The sequence below is a fragment of the Canis lupus genome, chromosome 3, assembly GCF_048164855.1.
Source record: "Canis lupus baileyi chromosome 3, mCanLup2.hap1, whole genome shotgun sequence".
Taxonomy (NCBI): Eukaryota; Metazoa; Chordata; class Mammalia; order Carnivora; family Canidae; genus Canis; species Canis lupus.
The window spans coordinates 60,660,739-60,686,231 of NC_132840.1; the positions used below are offsets into that span (position 1 = coordinate 60,660,739).

Genomic DNA, 25,493 nt, shown 5'->3' on the forward strand with positions numbered 1-25,493 from the left:
CTATAGGAATTTAGAAAGAAAAGAATTTTGTTTTCCTCCTGCCCCCAGCACTGTTTACTCTCAATATAAAAACAAAACAAAAACTCTGATGGTCAACTTAAAGTCTTCTCTGAACATAAAAGATAGTTTTCCTGGAACTTCTTTATCTTACATTAAAAAAGATTTCTGTCTTAGTTCAGGCTGCTATAACAAATTACCACACATTGAGTGGCTTAGACAGTAAACATTTATTTCTCATAGTTCTGGAGGCTGGGAAGTCCAAGATCAAATGGCTGGTAGATCTGGTGTCTGATGAGGCCCACTTCCTGGTTTGCTTATAGCCATCTTTTTCCTGTGTCCTCACATAGCACAGAGCAGAGAGAGAGGAATCAACCTCTCTCCTGTCCCTTCTTAGGAGGGCATTAATCCCATAATGAGGGCTCCACCCTTATGACCTATTACCTCCCCAAAGCCTCATCTCCACGTATCATCAAATTGTGGATTAGGGTTTCAACATATAGATTTGGGGGGGGGGGGCAGAGACTCGCAGTACAATATTCATGCCTTTTCTGCATAAACAAAAAGGCATACTCTGGCAATCTTATGTTCCTTTTTCCTTTACCTTGTAAGAGAATCTCAGCTTAGCATTGTGTATTGCATTTAAAGATCTTTTTAATTTAAAGTAGATATATTGTCTATCATGAAAGCTCCTTGGCTTTTCAAGGATATCTTGAAAGGATTGTAAGAGCTCTGAAGAACTTTACATTAATTAATTCGTGTAAACACCACATTGACAATACAAGATAGTGCTCCTGTTACCTTCATTCTACTGTGAGGATCCCAACACAGGTGGTGTTAACTCACTTAGACAGAGTCAGAGGAATTGTAGAGTCAGGAACCTTGACAGGTCTGGTTGCATAATACATATAAATGATTTAAATTTACCAAAAGATAAATTTTCATGAGAGTATATTTCTTTAAAATCCCAGCTACTTGCTGTCTAAGGGCAAAATGTATGGTATTATTTTTAATTACAGTTGAATTAAGTCTAGGAGGAGAATAACACCTGCTAGAAGAACATGACTTGTGTAGAGACTGTAAGTTCACTGGGACTTGGATACAATGAAATATAGAAATATAAGCTTAGATCATATTTTGAGGTTTTTAAAGAAAGAAAAGGTGTTGTGATTAAATGCTGTAGGCAATAAGAATATTTTTATGTAGAAGTAACGTTGCAAAACGGCCAAGAATGTAGCCTGCGAAATAGGTCTGTCTGCCACCTAATAGCTGTGTGACTTGGGCAGGCCAGGTAAACCTCTTTCTTTTGGGATTGGTATGAAAATTAAATCATAGATAAAGTGCTTGCTACAAAGCAAGCACCCTCTAAATGTTAATTGCTTTTGTTATTGTTACTGTTGGAGAACTTTATTATATAAAAAGTGGCTTTTTGATAATTACAAAATTAGTTTATAAAAGTAGGGATATCATATGAGTTACTGTTTACTCATCACAGTAAGAGCAGTTAGAGCATAGCATAGAGTAGTTCAAGAGGGTTGTATGTGATGTTAATGAAAAATAGGAAAGGTAATCAGCAAAACTGGCTTCTTGTTTTGCTTCTGCTATAAACTATCTGGGTGGTCTTTGGCATAAACACTTGAAAAGAAAGAAATCATTTTTTATGATTGTATTGTAATGTGGCTTAGTAGACCATAATGAAAGATAAAGAGTTAAATGGGATTTATTATATGAAACATTTTCCATGAGTAAGATCAAGGGATGGCATTTTGTAAAGAGGTCATAGATTTTTAATTTTCAAGATTACCTCTTTCTCTTCCCCTGACTCAGTAAGTTCTGCCCAGTGTTTCTATATTCGGCATAGCACCAGGGCCTGACAATTTCTTAATAACAGTGTATTTAAGATGTAGACAATCTCATTATTAATGTATTAAACTAAGTTTGATATATTACACTTTGAATTGAGAAATACAGCCTCTAAAATATCACTATTTTTGAAGTATTTCTATAATTTGCATGAGAACAAATTGGTTGATTCTTTCCAAGGATGAAAGCATGTTTTGCAAAACATACCATGAGAGTGTCTCTAGAGATGTTTTCTGGGTCTCTGGTGAGACTCACCTGAGACTGGCTGACCTTCACTGAGACAAGATCCATAAAATAGTTTCTGACATTTTCTTTCCAATGGCTTTACCAAAAATTGTGAATCAAGTACTATCCCATTTATTTCAAGATAAAAATTTAATGTTTTATTACATTTGAATGTGACAAGTTCTGTATTAAGTAATAGGATTTAATGTAATTTAGGAAATAGTTCAGTACTTGACATTTTCTTTACTGTGTCTGACATGACTGTTGTAAAAATTTTCTTTGAGAGAATTATGACTTTTTTATTTCTTTGGTAGTTTCTGGTAATCTAAAACTTTTTTTTTGTAAAAAGTTACTGTAATTTATTAAAGAGAACAATACTGTTAATTGTTACTCTTACGTATTTGGACATAGGCTTTATTTTTTATTTTTTTCAACTAGCTGCGTTTTTTTTTTCTTATAAATTTATTTTTTATTGGTGTTCAGTTTGTCAACATACAGAATAACACCCAGTGCTCATCCTGTCAAGTGCCCATCTCAGTGCCTGTCACCCAGTCACCCCCACCCCCCGCCAACCTCCCCTTCCACCACCCCTAGTTCGTTTCCCAGAGTTAGGAGTCTTTCATATTCTGTCTCCCTTTCTGATATTTCCCACTTATTTTTTTCTCCTTTCCCCTTTATTCCCTTTCACTATTTTTTATATTCCCCAAATGAATGAGACCATATAATGTTTGTCCTTCTCCGATTGACTTATTTCACTCAGCATAATACCCTCCAGTTCCATCCACGTTGAAGCAAATGGTGGGTATTTGTCATTTCTAATGGCTGAGTAATATTCCATTGTATACATAGACCACATCTTCTTTATCCATTCATCTTTTGATGGACACTGAGGCTCCTTCCACAGTTTGGCTATTGTGGACATAGGCTTTAAATTATAATTTAAAAGATAAAAATTTGAAAGATACAATACAAAATCATTTCATCTCTCTTGCTGAACAACGCCCTATTCAGATATGCACATATATACATACAGAGTTTACTGTATGGCTTCAAGATGTCTAAGGGTTAGGCTCTCCTCTGCTGAACAGTTTTTTTCTTTCACTCCTTTCTCTAGCATGGTCTTCTTTTTAGTAGTGGTTCTCACGGTGTGGTCTCCAGACCAGGAACATCCATATCACCCAAGAACTTGGTAGTGTGAATTCTTGGGCCCCACCCCTGACTGAATCAAACTCTGCTACCCTGCAGCCTGTATTTTATCAGTCCCTTAAGATGGTTCTGATGCAGGCCAAGGTTTTAGAAATGCAGTCAGAATTCCCATAAAGACTGGCAGAAGCACATGCCACATCACCTTTCAGCCCTCCCCACTCCACTTGTCAGTATTTGTGACCACCTCCATCATTGGTCTTTAAATCTTGAAAAAGAAAAGATGCTTATTCTTATAAAATGCTTTGGGAAACCCCCATCTTTTCTTAAATGCTCCCTCTTTTAAAATTTATCTTCCTCCATGCACACAGTGCTTTAAAAAGTCATCAACTATTTTATCTAAATGATTTTTAATGGTGAGTGATTTGCATATTTCCATTAGAATAAAATATTAGCTTATGTTTTATGTAACACTTTACCAGTTCAGAGCACCCCTGTGCTATACTCTCATCATGCCCCATCACTTAGATCAGAAAACTAAAGCTGAAAAGAGATGCTACCCTATAAAGCATCAGAGCCCATACTGCAGTCCCGGTACTGTGTTTCATACATCAGTGTCCATCCTCCCACTTCCTTCATCCATCACTAAGTAGCTGATTAATTCTATCATGCAGCTGCCTAGTGGCCTTTGTTACAAGAGACCCTTATCACCTTTGTGAACTCTGAGCTCCATATACTCCTCTCCAAATGTTTATCAAATACTAGGATGGCAGTACCCCACCTCCTCAGCTCTATCTTCACTTAAATCAGAATTTTATTAGGTACACTTACAAATGGAAATCAGTTCCTCTTGATTTATGTCAGAACAAGGGGGCTTGCATATGTCCAGACTCTAGTATCTTGAATTCTCCTTCAGTATCCCTCACTTAATACTGTGCATGTGCATCATAAGAGAACATACACTTTTTCTTTCTAGCAGATATTTTAACTCCAGAGTTTCTTCTTCCCCTATCCTTTTTTATTCATTTAGCAAGCAGAAGTGGAAGTACAGTGTTGTAAGACTTTCATACCATATGTGAAGTTTTATTAATATCATTTGGAGTTTTATTAATATCACTTAACATTTATTGTTTTTTGAAGGTAGACTGTAGTAAGGTAAAGGTGTGTACTATAAATCCTAGAGCAACCCATAAAAATAAAATAATATCACAGAGTTACACATAAAAGGCAATATAGGACATAAGATGAAAATATAAGCTTTATGTAAATCATCCTAAAGAAAGATGAGGAAATAAAGAGAAAACTCAGAAGTTACCAGTGTTAGGAATAAGACAAAGGACATCACTAGAGTTTCTACAGACATTAAAAGTATAATGGGATATTTTATAACAACTTTATGCTCATAAATTCAACAATTTTGATGAAATGTATGAATTTCTTGAAAGATACAAACTACTAAAGCTCATTCAAGAAGAAATAGATATCCTATACTGTCTATTAAAGAATTTGAATTTGTTACCAACCTTCCCTTGTGGGGAAGAAAGCTCCTAGAATTCACTGCCAAAATCTAATAAATATTTAAGGAAGAAATAATACTAACTCTGTGTAAACCCTTCCAGAAAAAATAGAAGAGGCAGCAATATTTCCCTGTACTTACCAAGATTAGCATTGCCTGATAGTAAAAGCTAACAAAGATGTCATAATAAAGGAAATCTACAGATAAATTTTCTTTTTCAACGTAGACCCAGAACTTCTTAACAAGATATTAAGAAATTAAGTTAAACAAAATATAAAAATGGATAATACATTCTGACTAAGTGGGTTTTTTTCGAAGGATATGTTAGGGTGAATTTAAAAAACAATGTTATTTATCATTTTAATAAACTAATAAATACTATATGATTATCTCAGGAGATACAGAAAGGGCATTAGACCAAAGTCACCATCCAGTCATGATAAAACCTTTCAGCCATTTGGGATTAGAGTAATGGACCTTGTCAACCAGATAAATGGCATCCTGAAAAAGGTGTAGCTAACCTAATAGTAAAGGACTGAATGCTTTCTCCCTAAGATCAGGAATAAGACAATGAGGTCCACTCTCACTACATGCATTCAGCATTGCACTGAAGGTCCTAGCTAGCACAACATGTTTAGGAAAAGAAAGCATACTGACTGGAAAGGAAAAAGGAAATCTGTCTTTATTTGCTTCCCTATCTTGGCTACTGTAAATGCTGCAATAAACATAGGGGTACATATATCTTTTCAAATTTGTGTTTTCATTTTTTTAAAAGATTTTATTTACTTATTCATGAGAGACATGGAGAGAGAGAGGCAGAGACACAGGCAGAGGGAGAAGTAGGCTCCACGAAAGGAGCCCGATGCGGCCCTCAATCCCAGGACCGGGATCACGCCCTGGGCTAATGGCAGGCGCTCAACCACTGAGCCACCCAGGCGTCCCTCATTTTCTTTGAATAAATACCCAGTAGTGGAATTACTAGATCATATGTTAATTCTGTTTTTCATTTTTTGAAGAACGTTCATGCTATTGTACACAGTGGCTGCACCAGTTTACATTCCCAACAGTGCACAAGGGTTCCTTTTTCTCCATACCCACATCAACACTGTTATTTCTTGTGTTTTTAACTGTAGCCATTCTGACAGGTGTGAGGTGGGATCTCATGTGGCTTTGATTTGCATTTCCCTGATGATGTGTGATGTTGAGCATCTTTTGATGTGTCTGTTAGCCATCTGGATGTCTTCTTTGGATATACGTCTATCCAGGTCCTCTGCTCAGTTTGATATTTTTGGTTTTAAGCTATATAAGTCCTTTATATATTTTGAATGTTAGTCCCTTATCAAATCATTTCCAAATGGAGCCTTTTAGTTTCATTGACTGTTTCCTTTTCTGTGTAAAAGCTTTTTATTTTGGTGTAGTCCCAATAGTTTAATTTGGCTTTTGTTTCCCTTGCCTGAGAGGGTTAATATCTAGAAAAAAGTTTTCTATTGCCAGTATCAAATAAATCACTGTTTTATTCTACAGTTGTTATGGTTTCAGGTCTCACATTTAGGTATTTAATCAATTTTCATTTTATTTTTGTGTATGGTATAAAAAAGCAATTTATCTGCAGATGAATGGATAAAGAAGGCATGTGTGTGTATGATGGAATATTAGTCATAAAAAGGATAAAATTGTGCCATTGGCAACGACATAGAAGAACCTAACAGGTATACTCCTCTAAGTGAAGTAAGTCAGAGAGAGAGAAATACCCCATGATTTCACTCAAGTGTGGAATTCAAGAAACAAAAGGGAAATGAGGGAAAAGCAAAGGGAAAATGAGACACACAAAAAGTCTCTAAATACAGAGAACAAAATGGTGGTTGCTAAAGGGGAGGGGTGGGGGGGGATGAGTGAAATGGATAAAGGGGATGAAGAGTACAATTATCTAGATGAGCACTGAGTAATATATAGAATTGTTGAATCATACTGTACATAGACATTTTAACAATGAGCACGCAATGTTTTTCTGTCTCTCTGTCTTCCTCGATTTCTTTCATTCCCTACTCTTTAGAGTACAGATCCTTTACCTCTTTGTTTAGGTTTATTCCTAGGTATCTTATGGTTTGGGGTGCAATTGTAAATGGGATTGATTCCTTGATTTCTCTTTCTTCAGTCTCATGGTTAGTGTATAGAAATGCCACTGATTTCTGTGCATTGACTTTATATCCTACTTTGCTGAATCGTTGTATGAGTTCTAGCAGTTTTTTTGGTGGAGTCTTTTGGGTTTTCCACATAGAGTATCCTGTCATCTGCAAAGACTGAGAGTTTGACTTCTTTGCCAGTTTGGATAACTTTTATTTCTTTTTGTTGTCTGATTGCTGAGGCAAGAACTTCTAGTACTATGTTGAATAGCAGTGGTGAGAGTGGACATCCCTCTTGTGTTCCTGACCTTAGGGGAATAGCTCTCAGTTTTTCCCCATTGAGAATGATAGTTGCTGTGGGGTATTCATATATGGCTTTTATGATATTGAGATATGTTCCCTCTATCCCTACACTGTGAAGAGTTCTAATCAAGAAATGAGGGATCCCTGGGTGGCGCAGCGGTTTAGCGCCTGCCTTTGGCCCAGGGCGCGATCCTGGAGGCCCGGGATCGAATCCCACATCGGGCTCTTGGTGCATGGAGCCTGCTTCTCCCTCTGCCTGTGTCTCTTTCTCTCTCTTTCTCTTTCTCTCTCTCTCTCTCTCTGTGTGACTATCATAAAAAAAAAAAAGAAATGATACTGTACTTTGCATTTATTGAGAAGTTCTTTTCCTTTCTTTTATTAATGTGGTGTATCACATTGATTTGTGGGTGTTGAACCACCCTTACAGCCAGAAATAAATCCTACTTGGTTGTGGTGAATAATCCCTTTAATGTACTGTTGGATCCGGTTGGCTAGTATCTTGGTGAGAGTTTTTGCATCCATGTTCATCAGGGATATTGGTCTGTAATTCTTTTTGGTGGAGTCTTTGGTTTGGGAATCAAAGTAATGCTGGCCTTATAGAACGAGTTTGGAAGTTTTCCTTCCATTTCTATTGTTTGAAACAGCTTTAGAAGAATAGGTATTAATTCTTCTTTAAATGTTTGATAGAATTCCCCTGAGAAGCCATCTGGCCCTGGACTTCTGTTTGTTGGGAGATTTTTGATGACTGCTTCAATTCCTTGCTGGTTATGGGTCTTTTCAGGTCTTCTGTTTCTTCCTGTTTCAGTTTTGGTAGTTTATACATTTCTAGAAATGCATCCATTACTTCCAGATTGTGTAATTTGTTGGCATATAGTTGCTTATAATATGTTCTTATAATTGGTTATATTTCTTTGGTGTTGGTTGTGATCTCTCCTCTTTTGTTCATGGTTTTATTTACTTGGGTTCTTTCTCTTCTCTTTTTTGATAAGTCTGGTCAGGGGTTTATTGATCCTATTAACTCTTTTAAAGAACCAGCTCCTAGTTTTGTTGATCTGTTATACTTTTCTTTTGGTTTCTATTTTGTTGATTTCTGCTCTAATCTTTATTCTCTTCTTCTGCTAAATTTCAGGTTTATTTTCTGTTCTTTCTCCAGCTCCTAATTTAGTTATAATGTTGTGTTTTTGAGACCTTTCTTGTAAGGCTTGTTATTGCTGTATATTTCCCTCTTCAGACCACCTGTGCTGCATCCCAAAGGTTCTTAAGAGTAGTGTTTTCATTTTCTTTTTTATTATTTTTTATTTTTTTTAGTGTTTTCATTTTCATTTGTTTCCAGGAATTTTTTAAATTTTTATTTAATTTCCTGGTTGACCCATTAATTCTTTAGTGGGATGCTCTTTAGCCTCCATGTTTTTGAGTTCTTTCCAAATTTCCTCTTGTAGTTGAGTTGCCATTTCAAAGCACTGTGGTCTGAAAATATGCAGGAAATTATCCTAATCTTTTGGTACCCATTGAGACCTGATCTGTGACCCAGTATGTGATCTCTTCCGGATAATGTTCCATGTGCACCTGAGAACAATGTATATTCTGTTGCTTTAGGATGGAATGCTATGCTTTTTTTTTTTTTTTTTAAACACAGGGTATTTATTTATTTATTCACAGTTGAAATTTAATTGTTTCCAACTTTATTACCAAAATCATTTGAGACCTATAAAAATACATTGAGGGGCACCTAGGTGGCTCAGTGGTTGAGTGTGTCTGCCTTTGATTCAGGTCGTGATTCCGGGATCCTGGCACATCTTTATCTTCCCCTTGACTCCTTTCTGGTCACTCAAATGCAGATGGCAAATGCCATCTTGCCATGAGGAAGGGTTGAAAAGGAACGATGGGGCAGGAGTCTGGGTTCTTAAGCACATGAAGCACAATTACCTAGAATTTTATATGATAGCAAAAGAAACTATATCTGTGAAGTTCATCTGGTTCACTGTGTCATTGAACGCCTTTGTTTCCTTGTTGATCTTCTGCTTAGATGATCTGTCCATTGCAATGAGTAGGGTGTTAACCTTCTGTACTGTTATTGTTATTATCATACTATTACTGTATTATTATTGATGTATTTCTTTTGTCACTAATTGGTTTACATAATTGGCTGCTCCCATGTTAGGGGCATAAATATTTACAATTGTTAGATCTTATTGCATAGGCCCTTTAATTATGATATAATGTCTTTCTTCATCTCTTGACAACGGTCTCTGGTTTAAAATATAATTTGTCCGATATAAGGATTACCACTCCAGCTTTCTTTTGAAGTCCATTAGCATGATAAATGGTTCTTCACGCCCTCACTTTCAACTTGGAGTTGTCTTTGGGTCTAAAATGTGTCTCCTGCAGATAGCATATATATGGGTCTTGCTTTTAGCCACTCTGATATCCTTTTGTCTTTGATTGGTGCATTTAGCCCATTTACATTTGGAGTAACTATTGAATGATGTGAATTTAGTGCCATTGTATTACCTGTAGAGTCACTATTTCTGTAGCTTGCCTCTGTTCCTTTCTGGTCTGTGTTAGTTTGGGCTCTCTCTTCTCTTAAAGGATTTCTTTGAATATTTCTTACAGGGCTTAGTGATCACAAATTCTTTTAGTTTCTCTTTGTCCTGGAAGCTTTTTATCTCTCCTTCTATCTTGAATGACATCATACCTGATTAAAGTATTCTTGGCTACATATTTTTTCACTTAGCACCTTGAATATATTATGTCAGTCCTTTCTGGCCTGCTGGGTTCTGTTGATAGGTTTGCTGCCAGTCCTAATGTTTCTACTCTTGTAGGTTATGCGGCTTTTGTCCTGAGCTGTCTTCAAGATTTTCTCTTTAACATTTGTAAGCTTCACTATTACATGTCAAGGTGTTGACGTATTTTTATTGATTTTGAGGGGGCATTCTCTGTGCTTCCTGCACTGTGTGTTTCCTTCCCCAGCTTAGGGAAGCTCTCTGCTATAATTTGCTCCAGTATATCTTCTGTCCCTCTCTCTCTCCTTCCTCATCTGAAATCCCAATTACTTTTAATATTGTTTTGTTTTATGGTATCACTTATCCCTCGAATTCTTCTCCCATGATCAGTAGTTGTGTATCTCTCTGTTTCTCAGCTTCTTTATTCTCCATCATTTTGCCTTCTACATTACTGATTCTTTTTTCTGCCTCATTCATCCTAGCAGTTAGAGCCTCCAATTTTTATTGCATCTCATTAATAGTCTTTTTGATTTTGATTTGATTTGATTTTAGTTCTTTTATTTCTCCAGAAAAGGATTTTCTAGTGTCTTCTATGCTCTTATCAAGCCCAGCTATTATCTTTATAATCATTATTCTGAACTTTAGTTCTGACATTTTATTTATATTCATACTGATTAGGCCTCTGGCAGTCAGTACTGCCTCTTGTTCGCTTTTCTGAGGTGAGTTTTTCCATCTTGTCATTCTTACAGAAAGTGATTGCTTTCTATTTGTAGAGTTGTAGCTATTCTTAGATTTCTGGCTGAGTTCACAGGTTTTCAGAATGATTTGATAGCTACCCAGCTGAATTCCTGGGACTAAATGAAACTAAGGTTTCCTGCTTCTCTGCCATCTTGGAGTCCTATCAATTTCTTTTTTTCTTTTTCTTTTCCCCCTTTTTCTAAAAAACATTTTAAACTGAATACTTTCCCCCCACACACACTATAACATCTCATTGCAACTTCTGGTATATGAAATAAATAGTGGCTACAAGGCTGTCTCCCAGTTTTGGAAACTACTATAAGCTTGAATCAAATGAAGTTTTCAGGTATTTCCAAAACTTGATCATGGATTATCATCATCACCCCCACAGGTGAACATCAGCACATCATTTTTCTTAGTAGAACAATAGTGTTTGGCAATTATGATTAATAACTAGAGTTATCAGATTGAAGAGGAAAGAGTCACTAAAAGTGGACCTGTGTTTAAAGTTCATGTAATAAACATTGAAATTGTAGATATTAAATACTCTTGGATATTTATTTGGTCATTTGGTATTTTCTTGGTCAAGTCACTGAATGTGGCTAATAATTATAACCCCCTTAGAGGGTTGTGTTGAAGTGTAGAGGTATCTATGTGAATAACATGCTTAGAACAGTGTCTGCCCCAGAATGTGTTGCAGACGGGCTTGCCGTTGTTACCCTTGTACTGACCTCATGGCGATCCTCACTCTTCAGGCCTGTAACAGTACTGGAGCTCCCCAACTCACCTCCCTGCCACCACATCCATCCCCTGAATGCCTGTTCTCCCCATGTCTACTGGGTAATCTTTATAAAATTCAAATCAGATTGTGTCACATGCCTGGTTAAAGTTTAATTTGGTCTTATTGCTTTCCAACTCCTTAGTATAAACTCTGAAAAAGCTTCCTGGTCTTGTCCTTACCTAATTAATAAACCCAATTTTCTCATGTCTCCCTTATTATTTGTCCTCCCTTTTCCTACTGTCTGTCTTTACCAGAGTGTGACTCTTACCTCTCAATACTTACCTCAGGCATTAATTCTACCAGAAAGCCTTCCCTGACTCTTGCCCTCATACACAGTTAGGATTTGGTGACCCTCGCACTGTGTTCAGTGAGCACACTTCTTGTCCTCAGAGAACTTACTGTATGGACTGCAGTGTCTCCTTTTTTGTCCATGTTCATACCTCGCACAGGCCGTTATCAATAGGGATTATGTTATCACTTCACGTCTAAAGCACCTAAGGAATGACTGCCACATAGCAGCTGTTAATACAAGTTTGCTGAATACCCATGAACTTGATTAATGCTTGAAGGAAGTGAACGACAGGCCCCTATGCTGCTCTGCTTCTGTGACATCTTTATGGAAAGGATAAGTAATAAAAAGAGGTTATATTTAGATTCAAACTTGGGCTCCAGATGTATAACATTTAGTTTTAAAAACCGGTAAATTAACTTGTTTCAAGCCTTAGTTTCTCCATTATTATAGTTTTATTTTATTTTGTTTAAGATTTTATTTATTTATTCATTAGAGACACAGAGAGAGAGAGAGGCAGAGACACAGGCAGAGGGAGAAGCAGGCTTCATGCACCGGGAGCCCGACATGGGACTCGATCCCGGGACTCTAGGATCATGCCCTGGGCCAAAGGCAGGTGCTAAACCTGCTGAGCCACCCAGGGATCCGTCCATTATTATAGTTTTAATCCCCAGTTCATGATTGTCTTGTGTTGAACCTCACATGGTGTAATGTATGTGAAGCACAAGAGAAGGGTAGAATCAGCAGTATGATGTGGACAACCGGACTCTGGAGTGAGGTTCCAGGGGCCACATCATGGGTGTGGCATTGCCTGCTCGGTGGTTCTGGGCAGGCTCTTCCTTCCCTGCATCCACTGTCTCCACTGTAATGTGGAAGTTAGAACAGTATTTGCTCCTAAGGATTATTGGTACCTCTACAGCACTCAGCACAGTTGGTGGCACAGCATCCAGTGAACATTAGCTTAAAATGTTCCTTCCAGTTCTTTCTGCCTTTGTCAAAATCCAACACAGCTTTCAAAACGTAATACCTTCTTCCTTTACTGACTTCCGTGATGAAATCATTCTTATATAAACTCAAACGACATATAACACATTCTTAAGTGAACTCTCCTTGACACACAGTATAGTTTTGTGTGTACGATGTAGTGGTTTCCAATTACATGCATTACAAAGTGATCACCAGGATAAATCTAGCTGCCCCCCATACAAAATTGTCACCAGGTTAGTAATTACATTCCTTATTCTGTACCTTGCATCGCCATGTCTTATATATTTTATAACTAAGATTGGACCATTTAATCCCCTTCCCCCATTTCAGCCACCCTCCACCTCCTATCCTCTGGCAACCATCAGTTCTCTGTTTAGGGGTCTGTTTCTGATTTCTAATGTTTGTTTTTTAGATTCTACATAAAGGTGAAATCATACGGTTGTCTTTCTCTGACTTACTTCACTTAGCATCATAGCCTCTAGGTTCACCCATAATGTCCCAAATAGCTTCATTCTTTTTTAGGGTAGAGTAATATTCGTGTGTGTGTGTGTGTGTGTGTGTGTGTGTGTGTGTGTGTTACAACTTCCTTATCCATTCATCTATCGATGGGCACTTAGGTTCCATATCTTGGTTATTGTAGATAATGATGCATTGAACATAGGAGTGCATACATATTGTGGAACTGTTGTTTTCATTTTCTGGTCAGACCAGATGTTTTCTGGAGCTGTGGTAGTACAGGGCACTTGCCCACTGTTGTCCCCTGGGGTTTCATGGGGGGGGAGGGGCTGCAGTCAGACCAGATGCCTACCCCTAGCCCACTGATGGGGCTGCAGTGGAACTGGTGTGTATGTGACTGTTGTCCCTCTCCCCAGGGTAGGAGCCACTTCACAGCCTCGCTGGCCCCCCTCAGTGCAGCTTGCACACAATGAGGCTTGTGATGCAGATTCCCTGGGGAGCACATGGGGAGGTGCAATGACATTAGCAACATAGGTGGAGAGTGTTCTTATTCCCACTGGTGTCAGAGTATGTGGGCTGCTCTGTGGAGGAGGGAGGTGGTGCCCACCAGCTCTTCTTTTCATGAGAAAGTTTCAGTATCCCCGCTTCTCCTGTGGATATCCTGAGAATCAGCCTTGTGCACAGTAACTGCTGAACTGGTGAACAGTAAGGGCTTTAACATCAATGGAATGGCTGTTTTCTACTGACACTGATATTGGTAACCATCAGTTACCTATTGCTACACAGTAAATTGCCTGAAAGCTTCAAGGAACAAAACAATAGAATTCATGGTGTCACTGTTTCTGTATGTCCAGAATCGTGGTATGATTTCAGCTATATAGGCTCAGGTCTCCTGCACCCTATGGTCAGGTGTTGTCTGGGGTCTGGGGCCACCATCATCACAGCGTCTAAGGGCACTAACAGCCTGGCCATCTGTAGGCCTCTGGTCCCTATGGACTGTTGATGATGATGTCAGTTCCTTGCTCCACAGGCATCTTCATCCAGAAACTCTCAGCATGACACTTTCCCTTAGAGCTAGCACAGGGAAGGGAGAGTGAGAGGGCAAGCCAGCAGAAGCCACAGAAAGTGGCATCCCATCATTCTTAGTATATTCTTTCATTAGAATCAAGTCACCAAAACCAGTTCTAACTCAAGGTGAGGAGACTTCATGAGGGCATGAATACCAAGTGGCAGGGAGGTTCCCTATACAGTAACATAACATTGTACGAAACACTGTGAAAAGAAGCTCTCTTTCTAAGACAGGACAGCATAACACTGAGAATGTGAAAACCTGATATATCACTTATTTATTGCTACATAGTAAACTACCCTGAAATTAATGGCTGAAAACAAGAAACATTATTCATTTAGCTCATGAATAAGGAATTTTGGGTGGACTGGTGGGGCAGACCTGTGTCTGCTCCATGTGACACCAGCTGAGTGGGCTCAGTTTGGAGCTGGAGGATCTACTTGCAGTTTGGGTGGCAGGTTTGTGCTGATTGTTGGCTGGGAGCTCAGCAGGACAGATGGTTGGTCCTTGTGCAGACACCTCCAGTCAGTCTCTCTATACAGGCTACTTCACTTCCTTACAACATTAGATCTTGGTTCTGAGAGTAAACCACCCAAGAAACTGAAAATGAAAGCTGCTAATTTGTTATTCCTAGACCTGAAAACTGAATCTGATACAGCATCACTTATGCTTGATTCTATTCTAGTTGTCACCAACCTCTTACTCAAGTACAAGGGACATGGACCTCATCTCTCAATGGGAAGATACCAAACTCTGCATCAGTCATCTTGCCATATATCAAATTCCACCAAAACATACTGGATTAAAATGTTGTCTAAAAAAACTCATTTATTTTAAGTTTAGAAGCCTTAAATGTAGGTAGGGTTTGGTGGAGAAAGCTTGTTCACATGGCTAGGCTAGCAAGTTAATGTTAGCTGAGAGCTAGAAGCCTCCATCCATCTGCACATAGGCCTCTCCAAAAATTGGGCTTCAAAATATGGTAGATGGGTTCCAAGATCAAAAGTCTCAAAAGACAGGAAATACAATCAACAGATTTCTTATGGCCTGGTGCTAGAAACTGGTACAGCATCACTGCTACTGTATTCACAGGACCCTTCTTTACGAAGACAAGCACACACTTCTGGTCTCAGCAGGAAAAGCGTTGGAGACTCTGGGCTCATGTGTTAAAATCACCACCCCTGTCTTAGTTCAAAGCACTGCTCTGGCACTTTTCTGTCATATTCCTAAGAAGGTTTACTTTATGCATCTAAATGATTGAACCAGATGTTTTCTAAGGTGCTTATACACTCTAAATTTCCATTATCTTACAATTTTTGTTTTCCATGCCTTGTTGATATATTCTACACCATCATTTCTCAGCTATATAATCAGTGTTTGGGGGTATGAAATTGATGTTTTCTCCCTATTTTACTATACTTTAGAAGTTTGGATATTTATATAATATGGAAAATCCATCAAACTCTCAACAGAGAAGGTATAGTATGAGGATGAACTTATAGAATATTGTGCAATAAAGAAGTACGTATTAATAGAGAATATCAGTTAATAGAAGGTCAGATATTTAAAATAACTATTTTAGAATAGTTTTATTTACTTAATTTAGAGTAAGTTTTTAAAAATTTCTTCTCTTTTTATTATACATGGTTTGGGGATGAAAATCCATTATACTTCTCTATGTAGAGTTTGAAGAAATTCTGTAGGAGCCAATAGTTTAAAAAAAAATTACCACTTATAAAATGAATTCATCAAATTTAATTTGATTTCTTTATGTACTAAGTATTGTTTTAAGAAAGCATGGTTTGCTACTTTGTATATACCAGTTTATATTTGTTTATTGTTTCAAAATTTTTTATTTTAAAAAATCTTATTTTTTTAAATTTCAAGTTTCATTTTAAATTTTAGTTAACATATATGGTAAATCTGGTTTCAGGTGTAGAATTTAGTGATTCATCACCTACACACAACACCCAGTGCCTCTCCATGCCCATCCCGCATATAGCCCACTCCCCACCCACCTCCCTCCAGCAATACTAGTTTGTTCCTTATCATTGAGTCTCTTATGCTTTGTTTTCTTCTTTTTTTCCCTCCTTCCCCTGTGTTCATCTGTTTTTCTTAAATCCCGCCTGAGTGAGATCATTTGGTATTTGTCTCTGACTTACCTATTTCCCTTTAGCATAGTACACTCTATCTAGCTCTGTTCACCTCCTTGCAAATGGCAAGATTTCATTCTTTTTGATGCCTGAGTAGTATTCTATCATGTATATATACTGTATGTTCTTCAGTCAGTGGACATTTAGAACTACCCCACAACCCAGCAACTGCACTACTAGGTATTTACCTAAAGGATACAGAAATACTGATTTGAAGGGATACATGCACCTGATGTTTATAGCAGCATTACCCATAATAGCCAAATTATTAAAAAAAAAAATCTCCTTTTAGAGAAACAGATTAATTCATTCTGTCATTTCTATTGTGATCAAAGAAAAACATACATATCTTAAAGAAATAAACGTCATGATACACATAAGGTGGATTATGCCAAAATGTTTTCCCCATCACATTAATGTTAAAAGGTCTCTTGTATAAATATTATATATGTAAACTTAATTTGGCTCCTTTTTAACTTGCAGTGTCCTCTTGCATGGCAGAGCAAGTGGGAAGGCCCAGAAGATCCCGTACAATACCTCAGAGGTCTCGTAGCTCGTGCCCTTGCCATCCAGGTAAGAGTAAATCATTTAGTGGTGGGCGTGTATGACTCTAGTGGTATAGACATGCATATTGAGATGGCTTCTTTGCTGGCATTCCGTGTAAATGCTATTGTACATAAAGTATCATGTATTCATTCTCTGTGTCATCAGTGTTGATAGAGCATTCTTTTAAAATACTTTTTTCTCACTGTGGCACTTCATAACTTTTGAGAATTCAGAGAAGAATACACCTGTAATATATGTGGTCATCTGGTAACTGATAGTGATTCATAACTGTGACCAATTGACTTTAGAGCATGTCCTCCTCCCCATGGGGAACTCCTTTTTTCTATCTTTTCTTTTTACAAATCACCTTTTTTCAGAATGATCCAGCCAGGTAACTTGCAGGAAAAGTGAATGGAATAAGGAATGATAGTGATTTTTTTTTTTGGAGGATTAGCAAATGGTACTGGTTAGTCAGTGCACACATCGTACCTCTACTCCTGTGGTTTCACTCCCCTCTCCCTCTGCCAATTGCACCTACCTCACAAACAGCCTTCTTTATCACAATCATTGCAATCCTAGGAGTCTTTCTAGACCAACCCCTCTCCATCCATGCTCGTTTCAGCAGAGGACCTGCCTGCCCACAGCTTCAGCCTTGTCATCACTCATCACTGCTCTGCCTCTGAACCCCTGGAGCGTACATATCATTCTTTGACCATAAGCATGTTTCGTTCCCAATTTTTTCATGGGGTTATTAGACTTTCTAGACTCTTCCTGCTTAGAATTGTCCCAGTCTGTCTCTTTCCTGAACCTGCCTAACTCACCCTGGAATCCATGACACATAACATTAACCATTCTCTTTCCAGAATCTTCATTATCCTAACTCACTTTCCATCATACTATATCCTTCCTAAAGACGGTTGAACTTGGGTCCATACACAAGTTGCTGAGCTCAGCTAGTGGCACCACATACTGAGGGTTCAGCATGGGAAGGGGCCTGGCACTGCCTTGTGTGCCACCATGGCTGTTTCAACTGTTCGTTCCTTTGCTGAAAGCCGTTCTGTCATCACCTCCTTTCCCCTAGCTGAAAACCTCCCATTTTATTTTATAGAGAAAATTCAGGCTATGAAACGTGACCCTTTGAGAAGTCTGACTCTTGTCTCCCACCCATATTTGTCTCAACCTCCCTCATTATCTTTGTTCTAATATGAAAGAAGTTGATCTTGTGGTGAAGGTATGTCTTTAGATATGCACTTGACTTCATGTGTTCTGAGCTCTGTAGACACTTCCTCCAGGGGTCCTTCCCTTACTCCTCTGTCTTCATCTCTCTCTCCCTTTGTAGTCTTCTGTGCCAGTCTACAAATGAGATCCGTGCCAGTCTACAAATGAGAACCCTATAAAGGGGCCAAGACTTGTCTGAATGTTTGTCTGGCTTCTTATAACTAATCTCTGGATTGTGGGATTATTTTAGGAAAAATATTACTGGATCTGAAAATGACATTAAAATCAGCAGGTAGAGAAGAACCAGTCAAGGACTGTTTTTCTGCTGTGCATGTGCCAGGATATAATCAGCAAATGACAGAAGATGGAGGGAGGAGGATAGAGAGGGCAGAGAAGAAGGACTTCTGTCCTTCTAATATACAATAGTTTTATCATTTTTACCACCCCTGAGGAATATGTTCTTTTCAGTTATTTGTTTTCCTGTTTTAATTTTTTTCGTTGTTATAAGTGTACAGTGATGTACCTTTCTAAGGTAACGTTTAGTGTTTGGGATTCACTTTTCAGCTATTGGGTTTTCACAGGTGTCTTCTGTGTGTCCCAGGTAAGAGTCAGGAGCAGCATATGAATGTGGAGGAATGCTGTAGCCACACAGGTGGGGAAGGAAGGGGCGAGCACGTAGCAGTATTGCTGTGATCCTGTGTGACGATGGGAGTTTCAAGTTTTTTGAAAAGGTGTGATGATGCTGAGAGTGAGTTCAGCAGCTTGAGCTCAGTGCCATCCATACTTTAACATCCTAGAGCATTTCATTCTGAGGCATACCATCAGAGAGAACAGAACATGCTGCTGAGGGTGTCCTCTACAGTTCATTACAGAGATGTTATGCAAATCCTGGGGGCCTGGCTGGGCTAGGGGAAGTGTTCCTGGAGTGATTGATTCACTCAGTCATGGTGCTGTCCAGCAGCTACTTGAAGGCGGCTCTGAGTGAAGCATTGGAGTCACAGTGGTTACAACTGATGCAGTTCCTGCCTCATGGTTTACAAGTCTTACATTTGTGCACTGTCGCATTTAACAGTTCTGCCTTGGTGCCCAACACTTTTCTGAGGTTGCTCAGTGTGGAATGGTAAACAGAATAGGCATATACTGTGTTCCAAGGAACGATCCTTACAGTTTCTCAGAAAGGATAGACAACAGAATAAACAACTGTGCAAGCCATAAAGGAAGTGGGTACCTCGGGGCAAACAGTAGGAGTCCCTACCCCACCGGGGGACCAGGAAGCTGAGGCCCCAAGCACAGCACAACGAGGACCCAGCAAGGAGGAGAGGGGTTCAGAGATGACATGGGAGGCAGGCAGGACCAAATCACGAGACTTTATTGAAGAATTATATTTGATCCTTGGCGACCCATCACAGAATGTGAGGAAGGGAAATGAGATTATTTTGGAGGTTAAGCTTGCAAGGTGAGTCTTAGTCTGCTGGGTCACAGAAGGTTACTGCCGACCAAACTTGGATTGCCATGTGTCAGTGGCAGGCTTTCATGCTTATGTTGTTAGGAATGAGTTCCTGCTTAGGTTCTGTGTCTCTTGTTTTAAAATTTATAGTGACTGCGTGAACTCCACCGAGAAATTTTTTTTTTTTTTTTTTTTTTGGCCTAACTGAAACTATTGGCTGATATATACCACCATATTTGCCACCCTTCCTACTTATGTTAGAATCTTGTATCAACTTCTAGCAACTTGGAAGTCTGGGGAGATCTAAGCAATATCTGGAATTAATAAATACCAGTTAGCATGTTATATAAACTTCTCCTTAAGGGTTTTCAGGAAGTAAAGATAACTAAATAAGCAACACCAATCTAAACTATTTTTTGGGATGCCTGGGTGGCTCAGCGGCTGAGTGTCTGCTTGAGCTCAGGGTGTGATTCTAGTCCCACATCAGGCTTCCCCTGCATGGAGCCTGCTTCTCTCTGCCTATGACTCTGCCTCTCTCTGTGTGTATCTCATGAATAAATAAATAATATCTTTAAAAAAATAACTGTTTTTTTAAAGATTATTTATTTATTTGAGGGAAAGACAGTGTGCAAGGGAGGGGGCAGACGGAGAGGAAGAAAGAATCTGAAGCAGTCTTTTTTTTTTTTTATTTTTTTTTATTTTATGATAGTCACAGAGAGAGAGAGAGAGAGAGAAGCTGAGACACAGGCAGAGGGAGAAGCAGGCTCCATGCACCGGGAGCCCGATGTGGGATTCGATCCCGGGTCTCCAGGATCGTGCCCTGGGCCAAAGGCAGGTGCCAAACCGCTGCGCCACCCAGGGATCCCCTGAAGCAGTCTTTGATGGTAGCCCGACATGGGGCCCCATCCCATGGCCTGATCATGACCTGAGTTGAAACCAGAGTCAGTCATTCAACCAACTGAGCCACTCAGGTGTCCCCCAAACAACTACCTATCTAAACAACTAAACTACCAGAGAAAATAGACAGTGCAACCTAGAATCATTCAGCGCCACCTCCTGCCTCCACTCTGATCCTCCTGCCGTGGCCTGAATTCATTCTGGATGAGGCCTAAGTGGGCACTGTGTTAGATTGCCAGTGTGTTCCTTCTATCAGCAGGTGCTATTGCATTGGGTTCTTTCCAATCCTTCCCGCCAGCAGTGCCGAAAGCAGATTTCTCCCTCATCTAGGTATCACTCCCTACGCTTCCCTCCCTCTTGTGTCTTCCTGAGAGTCTCTTTAGAGGCTGTTTATATCTTTTGTTTGGATGAATATTCAGGCACAGTTTCTAGCGTGTCTTGCTACAATGCTTCTTGTTACCTTAGCCACGCATATTGCTTCTTTAATTTGTTACTAGACAGATTCTTCACTGAAAAAAATCTGTGAGCCTCTAGCTCCTTCTCTTCCCTCTTTGACCTTGACTGTTCTCTAAGGACTCAGACTGGCATTTCTGGATCTAGGAGTGTGTCTCAGGACACCCTTTCTGGGTTTATCTAAATAGCTTCTGTCATTTCCTTAGCTGTAAAATGTACAATTTACCTAAATCTAGCTTCAGATCACTTTTCTCAGTGCACCACTTTATATATTCAGACTTTTTAAATGATCTAATGAAGGATGGAAAGAGAAAACAAACATTTATAAGAACTGAGCTTATTCTGAAAACAAGACATGTATGTGCTTTACATGAAATCTAGTAATATTTACAACACATGAGATGAGTATTATTTCCATCTTTAAAGATGGGAAAAATAAAACCCCAGTTTCAAGAGTTAAACAGTTTATAGAAATTACATGGTAAATGAGAGATTTTAACTAAAGTCCCCTTTCTTAAATAACATGCCAGTTTTGGGGATGCCTGGGTGGCTCAGCAGTTGGGCACCTGCCTTCGGTTCAGGTAATGATCCTGGGATCAGGGATCGAGTTCTGCATCAGGCTCCCTGCGAGGAGCCTGCTTCTCCTTCTGCCTGTGTCTGTCTCTCTGTCTGTCTCTCTCTCTCTCTCTCTGAGTCTGTGGCTTTCATGAATAAATAAATAAATCTTTTTAAAAATTCCAGTTTTTGATCATTCCATAAACTATCAGTAACATTTAAAAAAGATTGTCACTCTCCCCGAAACATCTTATGTTGGCCTCTATCCATACGATCATTCCCATAAAAGTCAATGACAGCTCCATCCTTCCTGAGACAGAGGCTGAAAGTCTTGGGATCACTGTTAACTCCTTACCTCTCCTCGTGTGCACCCATCCTACCAGAAACATGATCCTGCTTCTACATTCAGAACACATCCAGAAACACCATTTCACCTGCTACTCCCTTGACTGGTGTCATTAATGCAGCCACCACCTAACTAGTACTGCTGCTGCCTTGGTCCTCTTGTGGTTCTTAACCAAGCAGTCTGAATACTCCGGTTCAAGCATTGGTCAGATTATACCACTCCTCTATTGGAAAAACTCTCATGATCTCTTATCTCATCTGGAGTAACAGGTGAAGGTCAGGCTGATCACCTCTGTGCCTTCCCCATTTTCTTGCCCCCTCACTTGGTCTGCTCCAGCCACTCTAGCCTCCTGGCTGTTCAGCAAACAGACTCACCACCCAGGGGCTTTATTCTTGCTCTTTCCTATGCCCAGGGTGCTGCCCTCCAGATTCCTGCACAGGAATCATCTCCTGTCTTTCAGGCATTTGCTGCAATGTCATCTCAGCGGGGCCTTCCTTGGCCATGCTGTTTAAGGTTGCAGTCCTCCTCCTGTCCTCCTTTTTCTCCAGAGCCTATATCCCCAGGTAGTAGTCTACAGATTTCACTGAATTAATTTACTTTACATTCCTCACTAAATGGAGGCTTCATAAGGACAGAGATTTTTCTCTGTTTACTGCTCTGTCCAAGCATGTAGAACAGTGGCTTGCACAGTATCTGATGAATAAATTTATGATTCCATCACTTTTAGGGTTGTTCTCAAGCAAACTGAAATAATTATCTTTCATGTTTCCTAATCATTGTGATTTACCTCCCAATGTGTATTCTGTAGCATCTGTGACATACTTAGGAGATTTAATTTCTATCTAAATCTTCCCAGGGATGCTGGAGCGTCTGCCTTTGGCTCAGGTCATGATTCTGGGGTCCTGGGAACGAGTCCCACATCAGGGTCCTTGCATGGAGCCTGCTTCTCCCTCTGCCTATGTCTCTGCCTCTCTCTCTCTGTGTCTCTCATGAATAAATAAATAAAATCTAAAGAAAAAATAAATCTGCCCAATAGATTGAATAGTCTACGTTTTTACTCTATGATCTAACATTTGAAGACCTGTTTTCTCTTGAGATCTTAAACGTTAGAAGTAATATTATTGAAATTGTCTTTTTAATTTTCATTTACTTTCCAAGGTATCTTACTCTATTCTGGAAGGTTCTACAGTACTTTGCATTCCTAGTAAAGAAAAGTCTTTATTTTCCTAAGTCCTTTTAGTAAGTCTCACAGTCCTCAGTGCAGTGTTTTACACATAGTAGACACAGTAAAATTATTCACAGGAAGACATAAAATTGAAAAGCAGTCTATATGAGGCCTAAAACCTCTGTATCCCTATTTTATATACTATACTCAGCCAAAAGAGGTATCTTATGGATCTTTTTAATTCATATGTATTCCTCATTCATTCTTCAAGGAGCTTCTGTTTTGTGCCCCCACTATTATAAGTGCTGGAAATACACAGTAATGAAGAAATCATGAATTCCTCTCAATAGGAATCTCTCCATTTAGTGAAGGAAACAGATAATAAGTAAATAGATTAATAATACAATTTCATGAAAAAATACATCTTGGCCAAAATCCTGAGATTTAAGATTAACATACAGCCAAACTTTAAACTGTGTTGTCAGTATCACAGGACAAACTTAGAGTACATAACCAGAATAGTAGCCAGTAAAGTGGAGCTATTGTACAGCAGTAGTATTACAAGATTTTAGGAGTTAAATTTTGTACAGGGACAGTAATTTCTCAATACTATCAGCTAATAATTGTGCCTGTGGCCCGCTGTCCTGCACATTCGGAATACTAAGTGGTCTGTGATGATGTGCAGTTTATGGAAGCAAGCCCATAAACCATGCTATTTGTTCTGCTCACAGAAGATAAATCTTGGCTCTAGAAATGTGACAATATAGCAACGTAATTGGCTTTTGAGATAACAAAATCTTCCCTGAATTTTCATCTGCATCTTGCTTTTATCACATGCATACCAATTTTGGCAGCAGCTGGGGTGGCATAGTAAGCAGGGAGCATGCAGAGAATGTTCAGGCCTCTGGAGGCAGCAGCAGATCCCCACAGGTGCCCTCTGGGCAGGTGCCCTCCAAGCAGGTGCAGGCAAGGATGATCTGTTGTTGTGGCTCCATGGGTGCACACAGCCTCCTCCCCCCAGGGCAGGCCTCTGCTGTGAGCCCTGATGGTTGGGCACCAAGGAGACACCACTGGCTGTGGTCTGTGCCCCACAGCCCTGTGCTGGGTGGGAGCAGTGCGTGTATCCAGGGCGGTGGACCCTGACCAACCCCCCTACCCACCCCCTGCAGCAGGGGATAGTGGACCTGAACACTCCCCCTCCCCACCTGTTCCCTGGGCAGTGAACCCTGACCGCCGGGCCGTCCTCTCCTAGAACCGTCCAGGCCTGAGACTGAAGGGAACTGCAGTAGCACAGGTGTTTACCTAGCACCACACACAGAGGGGAGCTGCCTGTGCCCAGGGTGCGTGTGGAGGTCTCCAAGGTCTCCCCTCCCCGCAGTGCTCATTGTCACTCCCTTCAGCACCCACCCTGGCTTCCTCCCTGAAGCCTTGTTCCCATCTCATCCTCTGGGAGTATCTGCTGGGGGAGGGGGTGAAGGGACTGGGACACAGCCATGCAAATGGTGTTATAATGAGATCAGGCCAGCCCAGCAGCCCTGCACATGCTTCCAGAAGGCCAGGCCCTGTGGCTACATGTGCAGTGGGTCTCCTTTCCAGGCCTCAGGCCTCTGCCTGCCCCCAGCTCTGTGGGCCAGCTGCCTCTTCTAGCAAATGTGAATATACCAGAGAGAAAACTCTGGGCAGAGGAACCAACACATGCAGAATCCGAGAGATGAATGGGCTTTGCTTCCTTACAGGATAGAAAAACAAAGTGAGGGTAGCTGGAGCATGTTTATCGAGTCCTGAGACTACACCTGGGCACCTGCATGGAGGGCCCACAGGCTTTCTCTTTGAGGTTGCTGCGAGCTTCACAGTATCTTCTTTAAATTTCATTATTTTTAATGCATGTATCAAAAATATTTGATTTAACTGTTCACGGAGGCCCAACAATGACATTTTGTTATCAGCAGAGAACTATTTTATCCAGTCTTTACCCTCAATTCATCCATCTAAAGAATAACGATTGCCTTGATTTCAACCACATAATCAGTGAGCCAGGAGCATTATTCATAAATGAAGTCACACTAAATTTTATGTTTATCAAATGTTCCTCATGTGTGGTAATTATTATGTTTAGAAATTATTTATGGTCATTATTATCACATATGACTAGAATATTTGTCATTAAAAATAATCTTACGAAAGCATGATTAAGGTACAAAATAAATTTTCTGATCTTTCACTTAAAACACTGCTTTCGCATTTCATCTAAAAACAAATTGAAGGGGCTCCTGGGTGGCTCTGTCAGTTGAGCATCTGCCTCTTGATTTTCTCTCAGGTCATGATCTCAGGGTGGGGGGATTGAGCCCCATGTCCAGCTCTGTACTGGGTGTGGAGCCTGCTTAGGATTGTCTCTCCCTCTCTGTCTACCTACCACCCTCCCCCTCTGCATGCATAGGTATGTTCACTCTCAAGTAAATAAATAAAATCTTTAAAAAAATTAAAAACAAATTGAAGCTGTAGT

The 25,493-nt window shown here is 39.7% G+C and overlaps 1 protein-coding gene across 8 annotated transcripts in view; it reads left to right on the forward strand.

The window, feature by feature from the left end:
- The window catches only part of DYNC2H1 (dynein cytoplasmic 2 heavy chain 1), a 341,068-nt gene that overhangs the window by 255,121 nt on the left and 60,454 nt on the right, over positions 1–25,493 (forward strand). For all 8 annotated transcript variants that reach the window (XR_012028538.1, XM_072821767.1, XM_072821765.1 and 5 more), the window contains one exon: positions 16,847–16,936. Coding sequence is in view for 7 of the 8 variants with exons in the window: in XM_072821767.1 (XP_072677868.1) it covers positions 16,847–16,936 (90 nt within the window). In the remaining variant the exon portion in view is untranslated. The remainder of the gene's footprint in view (positions 1–16,846; positions 16,937–25,493) is intronic.